The 7,979-nt window shown below is 45.6% G+C and overlaps 1 protein-coding gene across 1 annotated transcript in view; it reads left to right on the forward strand.

Annotated features, from left to right (window-relative positions):
- The window catches only part of ABCC1 (ATP binding cassette subfamily C member 1), a 180,480-nt gene that overhangs the window by 123,977 nt on the left and 48,524 nt on the right, over window positions 1-7,979 (forward strand). The window contains exons 16-18 of the mRNA XM_042782274.1: window positions 387-513; window positions 5,550-5,726; window positions 7,016-7,183. Coding sequence (XP_042638208.1) covers window positions 387-513; window positions 5,550-5,726; window positions 7,016-7,183 — 472 coding nt within the window. The remainder of the gene's footprint in view (window positions 1-386; window positions 514-5,549; window positions 5,727-7,015; window positions 7,184-7,979) is intronic.

The raw sequence follows: 7,979 nt of genomic DNA on the forward strand, positions 1-7,979 counted from the left end.
AATTTGCTTTGTGTTGTCTTCTCCATCAGGCTGCCTGTCAATGCCCCCAGGCAAAGTTACACCTGTCCCTTTGGCTCTCTTAGCATCACCTGATTCCTTAGGTCTCTCTGGCCACCGTTTTGCAGGTGCGCATGCGTCCCAGCCCAGCTGTCACAGGTAGCACAAGGGGAAGCCCCCCAGGACTGTTCACTAGACCCAGCTCAGCAGTAGAAATTGCAGAAGGGATTTTTCTAAATGCTTCTAATAACCTTTCCTTCCATCTCACTCTCCACTCAGTAACTGTTTTAACCCTCATAAATCCAGGTTCTGTGGGCAGGGGGATCAGCCTGTCGGGCTTATTCAGACAACGTGTAACCGACGTAACAAAGCGTGTGATATCGTTTCAGCATCACCTTCTCGGTTCCAGAAGGTTCCTTGGTGGCAGTGGTGGGCCAGGTGGGCTGTGGAAAATCGTCTCTGCTCTCAGCACTGTTGGCCGAGATGGACAAAGTGGAGGGGCACGTGGCTCTCAAGGTACGGCCGGGCTCCGGGTGGGGGCAGGGCAGTGGTACAGCTGCCTGAGAGGAAGGACAAGGATGCTGCTGCATTTCTTCATGTGGCTGTGACTGTCCCTGTGCATGAAGTGGGAGCAGCAGAGTCTCGCTCCTGACCTCTCCTCTGTCCGTCTCTTCCTCTGTCATTCTTTCTGCTGTTCTCTGCATCATCCTAGAAGGCAGACATTTGGGTGTCATTTATTTACTGTATATCCTAGCACCATGGCTCCCTGGGTGGCACAAATGGTTTGCACTTGACTGCTAACATACAGGTTAGTGATTCTAATGCACCACACAAGAAAGGCCTAGTGTTCTGCTTCCATTGAGGTGATAGGTGAGAAAACCCCACGGAGCACAGTTCTGCTTTGTACAAGTGGGATCGCCACGAGTCTGTATCAGCTCTTGGCAACTGAGCCCTGAGGACACCTTCCAGCTAAACAATAGATTGACTCACAAAATAGAGAACATCGCCCATGAGTGCTGCGCTCTTTGAAAAAATCCTCTATATGAGACTAAATGGTCAACAGTTACTTTAAAACAAAGATGAGAAGGTTAAGGGACAGAACAACCAGAATGGAAATATGAGAATGTTCACACATTGTGACAAAAGTAATCAATGTCAGTGAGCAATCTGTGTACAGATTGTTGAATGGGAACATAAACTGTTGTGTAAGCCTTCACTAAAAACACAATAAAATACTGTTATTTAAAAAGAAGAATGAACTCAATGGCAAGGGGTTTAGTTTTGTTTTTTGTTTTGTTTTTCAATTTTAGCCCTAGGGCAGTGCTCGGTGCATAGTACACACTCAGTAAATACTTAGTAAATGCACAGCTGGCACACTTGGCCTCATCCCTGTCATCTCGGCCCTTCCGTGTCTCTCAGCCTTTTTATGCATGCGTCGTCCTGGCTCACTCTTTCTCTATATGGATCTCCTATGGCTCTTTATGTAAGTGTAACAAAGCTAGGCATTTCTTCATTTATGTTGTTGGAATATCATCAAAGAAAAGTTTTTTAAAGGAATAGTTTGAACTCTATGACCCTTCATTGAATGTTTCATGTGGGCTAGAAGAAGGCTGCAGTCTTATTTTAAATACACAGAGTATTTTGAACTACAGCAGTCCCTGGGTTACAAATGTCTAATTTACATGCAACCTGTAGTTGTGAACCAATCCCTGAAAAGCCTATTGTTGTTGTTATGTGCTGTTGAATTGGACCCAACTCATAGCGACCCCTCCTGGGGTTTCCAAGGTGGTATCACTACGAAAGTAGATTGCCCAACCTTCCTTCTGAGCAGTGGCTGGTGGGTTTGAACCGCCAGCCTTCTGGTTAGCAGTCAAGTGCCTTAGGCACTACGCTACCAGAGCTCCTCATGTAAAGCTTATTACGTCTATTATAGTAAAGATTCGAGGTACATACAATGGTTTGTAATAACAAACAGATGCTACTTTGTGACATACATGAAAACATTTATATTATTCCTGTATTATGTTAAAGATGTTTTAGTGTTTTGGGGAGTATTTCTTTAATGGGTTTTTGTGCATTGAAAGATACACTATACTAAGACAAACATTTAACTGCTGTTAGATAAGAATTAGACTGTACTAGCTGTTCTGACTTATATACAAATTAACTTAAAGACAGACTTAGGAACTGAACTAGTTTGTAAATTTGAGGCCTGCCTGCACTTGAACTATGCCCCAGGAGACAGTTCAAGAAGGCTGCTTTAATGAATGGAAGATTCCCATAGGAAATTAAAAGCATGTTCTCTCCTTTTAGTTCATTCCTCATGAAAGCTTCTTCCTTGATGTAGGAAATAATTCCCTGCAAAGTTTTGTTGACTCCAGTGTTTTCTGAAGCATGTTCTACGTGTGTTTGTCTTATGGGATATTTGGGAATAAAGGGTCCCAGGTTCAAAAAAGCTTGGAAAAAAGTCCTCAACAAAATATTAGTGAACAAAATCCAACAGCATATTTAAAGAATCATACACGATGACCAAATGAGATTTATACCAGGAATGCAAGGATGGTTCAACATTAGAAACTCAAACAAGCTTGGGAAATCCTGCATATTCTGGTTCCTGCCCTTTGGTAGTTTATAACAAATATTGAAAATAAAGGTTCTGAGAAATCCAGCAAAGAGGGAAAAAAACAATTTAACATTGTTTAACCTATGTGTCCCATGCATATTTGTACCTCTTTTTTGTCTGTACAGCAACTATTTATATCCTTAGAATCGTAGTCACTTAGAATGAACTTTTGGGAATGCTTGGTTTATTCCTTTGCTTTCATATCAGAGCCAAACTCTTCCTTTATTGATTATATGATATCCTTTAGCCCAGGTGAGAATGTCTACACTACAGTAGTTGAGTCCAAACTAATGACATTTAGCTGTTTTTTTAAAGAAATTTATGTCATTACTTTCAATACATGCTATAAAGTGAGAATACTGGGCAGTGTGAACCAGATTAACAGAAGAAAAGTACCAGTCATGGTGGGATCCACATCCCTTTTTGTTTCATTAACTGGGGACTTCCTCAGCTGCTGGGCTGGATATTGTTTTTATGTATGTAATTTATTTTATTATTTTTTGTTGTTGTGGAAATTATACATAGCAAAACAAACAGCAATTCAACAGTTACTACATGTACGATTCAGTGACACTGAGTATGTTCTTCAAATTGGGCAACCATTCTCACCCTCCTTTCTGAGTTGTTCTTCCCCCATTAACATAAACTCACCACCTTCTACGATTCCCATCTTTTGAATTGCTCTCGTCCGTTTGATCCCAAGTAGATAGATCTTAAAAGAGCCTAATGCTCAAGGCAGATATTCTTTACGTAGTTAAGTTAGACTATTGCTTGATTTTAAGAGGACGTTAGGGGATATTTTTGGTTTAAAGATGATCGAAGGGCAATCCAGAAAGTCTGGATTCCGTGCGCAGGACAATTCTTAATTGTGGGGACTGTCCTGAGCATTGTAGGATGTTGGGCTGCATCCTTGGCCTCTACCCTCTAGATGTCATGAGCACCCCCAAGCAGGAATTCTCCAGGCATCACCAGATGTCTCCTGGGGGACGAAGTCATGTTACTTTAAAACCACTGTCTTTTAGAGTAAAAGGCCTCAAAATACAAAATGATAAGTCTGGAAATGAGGGCACTCTGAGTACTTGGTCTGAGGAAATTATAGATCTGGTTGTGTCTGATTGTGTTGCCCTGGTAAGGGAAGATTTAGAAATGTGTTTTAAAATTTTGCATTTTCCAGGTGTTTGGGGTTGGTATGCTTATATAGATCATGCCTGTCTACCCTCTGCATTAGCATAGTTCTACCACGGACTTTGTGGTGCTTTGACCTCTTACTCAGCGTATCAGCAGTTTCGTTACTCTCTCAATTGTCTAGTGCTGCTGTAACAGAAATGCCACAGGTGCCGTGGCTTTCAGGAGCGGAACTGTATTTTCTCCCAGCGTCGGAGGCTGGATGTCCAAACTCGAGGCATCAGCCATAGGGGAGGGTGCGCTCTGTCGGCTCCAGGGGAAGGCCCTTGTCTGTGTTGGCTTCTGGAGCCCTGGCCACTCGTTCACATGGTATCTGTTTTCCCAGTTTGTTCCTGCCTGTCTCTGTGTCTGTGCTGCTCCTTATTACTCAGAAGTGATTAGGTTTAGGACACACTCTACACTGAGATGGCCTCTGTAACCCAACAAAGAAAACCCTGTTCCCAGTCGGGATTCCATCCACGGGTTCAAAAGCATTGTGGTAGAGTTGGCTCAGACACATGGTGTTCCTGTGTGTTAACAGATAGAACTGCTCTGTAGGGTTTTCTAAGCTGTGATCTTTACAGAAGTAGATAACCGTTTGTCCCACCCAGGGACTTTCCATAGGTAGAGGGGTTAGGATTCCAAGGCATATTTGGGGGGGAACACAATTTAATCCCTAACAGTCTCTTATCTGAGAGTTAAGATTAAGGATCAAGGTGCCTAGACTCCACTCACAGCTTTGTCCTGGCAGAATTCCCTTATCTAAAGAGCTCTGATAGCATAGTGTGTAAGGCATTTGGCTGCTAACCACAAGATTGGTGGTTCAAACCCACCAGCCACCCCATGGAAGGAACATGGGCAATCTGCTTCCACAAAAATTTGTAGCCTTGGAGGTCTCTGTGAGTTGCAGTAGACTCAATGGCAGTGAATTTGGTCTTTGGTTTTTTGAGGGGCTTTCTGTGCCACCCCTTCCCCCATATGGCCCACACCCCCTTGAGCCCCCTTTGAGCCAGCCCCTGCCGCTCCCTGCAGCTTGTTTCCTGCCTGTCTTGTCTCCAGGCAGTGTTGTCGTCATCATACCACCTCTTGAACTGCCAAGTACTTCTCATCTCCAGGCCTTCCTTGGCACGTCCTATTCCCTCTGCTTAGGAGGCCCTGTCCCCCCTCCTTGTCAGATCAACTTATCCTCACCTTTCAGTCCTTTAAATCTTTTTAAAGACTAATTTCTGTATTTTTAGTACAAAGGACCACATGAAACAAATACCCATATTTCCATGCCATTCTTGACACCTTGTATTATGTGGAAACAGAAACCAAATAGCCTTTGGAAGTGGCTGTTTTGGTGCCCAAGTCCTTGCTCCAGTTGCCTCGGGATTCCTTCCCTGCTGTGGCTTTTAAAGGTCTCTCTTATTTTTATCTTTTAGCTGCCACAACCATCATCACATAATTTTTTAAATTAGTCTTGGTCTTTCACACTGTGGAGGCAGGGGTTTTGTGTATTGTTGTAGGCACTCAGGAAATAGTTACTAAATTTCTAACAATAAACTCACCAGTGGAGATGGCTGCTTTTTAGGCTTGGCTGATGGAGCGCCTCTGACCTAGTGTGAGTTCTGACCCCGGCTCTGGTGTCTGTAGTCCTTTGTGACTCACTTTCAAAGGTGTGATGAAGGTGTCTTATAAAACAGGGCTTTTGCGGCAGGTAAGCAGGCTGGCTGCTACCTTGTTAATCATGTCTGTCTCTGCCTTCTCTCCGTCTGCCACGTAGGGCTCAGTGGCCTATGTCCCCCAGCAGGCCTGGATCCAGAATGATTCGCTCAGAGAAAACATCCTTTTTGGACACCAGATGCAGGAGCGGTATTACAAGGCTGTGATTGAGGCCTGTGCTCTCCTCCCAGACCTGGAGATCCTGCCCAGTGGGGACCGGACAGAGATTGGCGAGAAGGTCAGTGCGGCTTCAGCTTTGGTCCTGAGTCAGTCAGCTGACTTGTGACAAACAACCACAGTCTCAGTGGCTTGTAACAGTACTCTTATTCTCATGTTTGTGGGTTTCTGTATAGCCTTTATGATCCAATCTGGGCTCAGCTGGATGGCTCTGCTGCTTGCTGCAGGCTACCTGAGCTGCACTCCTGGCTGCAGATTGGCTCAGATTTGCCCTACATGGTTTCTTGTGGGATCCCAGGCTGAGGGGGCAGAAACTACCAAATGGGGGGTGCCCCTTCTCATGGTGATACAAGAGAACAAAAAATACATGTGATGTCTCTTAAAACACACTGTCACTTGTACCCATAAACAAGCCACTTGGCCAAGCCCCAAAGCAGGGGACCAGGAACTGCATGCTACCTTTGTATATGTTTACAAAGTCATAAGACAAAGAAGGAAAGGTGTCAGTATTGCAAATATACATATTGATGTTGCTAGCTGCTACTGAGTTGGCCCCCAACTCATGGTGACCCCATGCACAGTGGAACAAAACACTGCTGGGTCTGCCCTATTCCTGTGATTGGTTGTGGACTGGACTGTGTGTGGACAGGGCAAGCATCTTCAGGAGAGGGGCTGTGCCGTTAACAGAGGGGGTGGTTTAGCTCTAGTTCCCCAGCCAAATATGGCAATGACAGGGTTTTCTCTTGTAGGAGAGCCGGAGCCACCGTTGGCTCATGCAGTGCCCTGGTGAAGGTTAACACGTGGCACCCTTTCCCTAGTGAATAGGATGGGGGACAGATTCCAGCCTCCATGGTATACATCCTCCAGGCTGGAGTAGCCAGAATATGCCACCTGTTAACAGCAACAACAGCAATCATGTTGTCCACGTCCACTGCTGCCGACGTTCAGTCTCCTGTGAGCCAGCACGGTTTGGTGCCAGCAGCTGCCCCTTACTGAGCACCCTACCAGGTGCTATGCTCAGCAGCTCAGAGGAAGCTCAGGTTCTTTCTGTTCAACCCATTTTACAGTTGAGGCAGTGAAGGCTCCACGTGGCTAAGCCCCACTCGAGCCCATGTTTCCATCCCTGGCTGCAGCAGAGCAGGGATTTGAGCCCATGTCCATGGCGTTGTAATCCCATGGCTTTGCCACAGGTTGAAATAGGAGGAGACAGAAGCAGCCCTGCAGGGCACCTGCCTGGGTCCTCTGCCTTCTGCCTCTGAACAGGCTGCCCTCAGTGGCTCAGCAACATTTCTCAAGTCTCCAGGTTTCCCAGGAAATCCACCTTCTTCTACCTTGGTTCTTTCTTCCCAGGGTGTAAACCTGTCTGGGGGCCAGAAGCAGCGTGTGAGCCTGGCCCGGGCTGTGTACTGTGACGCCGACATCTACCTCTTTGATGATCCCCTCTCGGCAGTGGATGCCCATGTGGGAAAGCACATATTTGAAAATGTGGTGGGCCCTAAGGGGATGCTGAAGAACAAGGTATCGGCTGAAGGGCAGGCTAAGGCGGGCCAGGGCCAAGACGGGGGCTGGGGAGATATGCTGTCTCTCTCTTTGGTTAAGTCAGAATGCGTTCTCTTCCCAGCCTTTTCTTATTAGACTTTAAAAACAAATTTCTAAGGCTTCCCTGGAAACCTTCCTAAGACATCCTTGTCTTTATACATCCTCTTGTCTTTATAGGGGTAAGTCCTCTTCACTGACTTATTGTACCCACTTGGCCAAGGTGGGGGAGGCTCTCTTCCTGATTAAGTAACGGGGCAGCTTTCCAGAGGGAAATCCCATCCCAGGTCCTCCCATGACTAAGCTAAGGAGGCCGTTAGTGAAGGACAGAGGCCCAGGACAAACACACGGCTTCTTGCTTTCCTGAGACAGGAAATGCCTCCTGCATTTTTTTTAAGGCAGGTGAGGACACTAATTCTTCCTTTTATTTTCCCTGATTGTGAAAGCTGCCCAGGCCTCTTAAAGCACACTGTCCCTTGCACCCACAAAGCAAGTCACTTCATTGTGGAGTTTCACATAATGAAGATTCAGAAAAACATTTAATAGAAAAAATAAAAGCAATCCCACATAACCCCACTGCATAGAGCTGTTATTTCTTTCTAGTCCTTTTCTTGTGTGTATAAAGTTCTTAATAGGGCTATGCTGTCATACATAAGGAACTCTGGCAGTGTACTGCCTAAGGCATTTCACTACTAACCAGAAGGTTGGTGGTTCAAACCTACCAGCCACTCTGTGGAAGGAAGACTGGGCAGTCTGCTTCCATAAAGATTTACCACCT

The sequence above is a fragment of the Orycteropus afer genome, unplaced genomic scaffold, assembly GCF_000298275.1.
Source record: "Orycteropus afer afer isolate SDZICR_OR568_19922 unplaced genomic scaffold, OryAfe1.0 scaffold00281, whole genome shotgun sequence".
Taxonomy (NCBI): Eukaryota; Metazoa; Chordata; class Mammalia; order Tubulidentata; family Orycteropodidae; genus Orycteropus; species Orycteropus afer.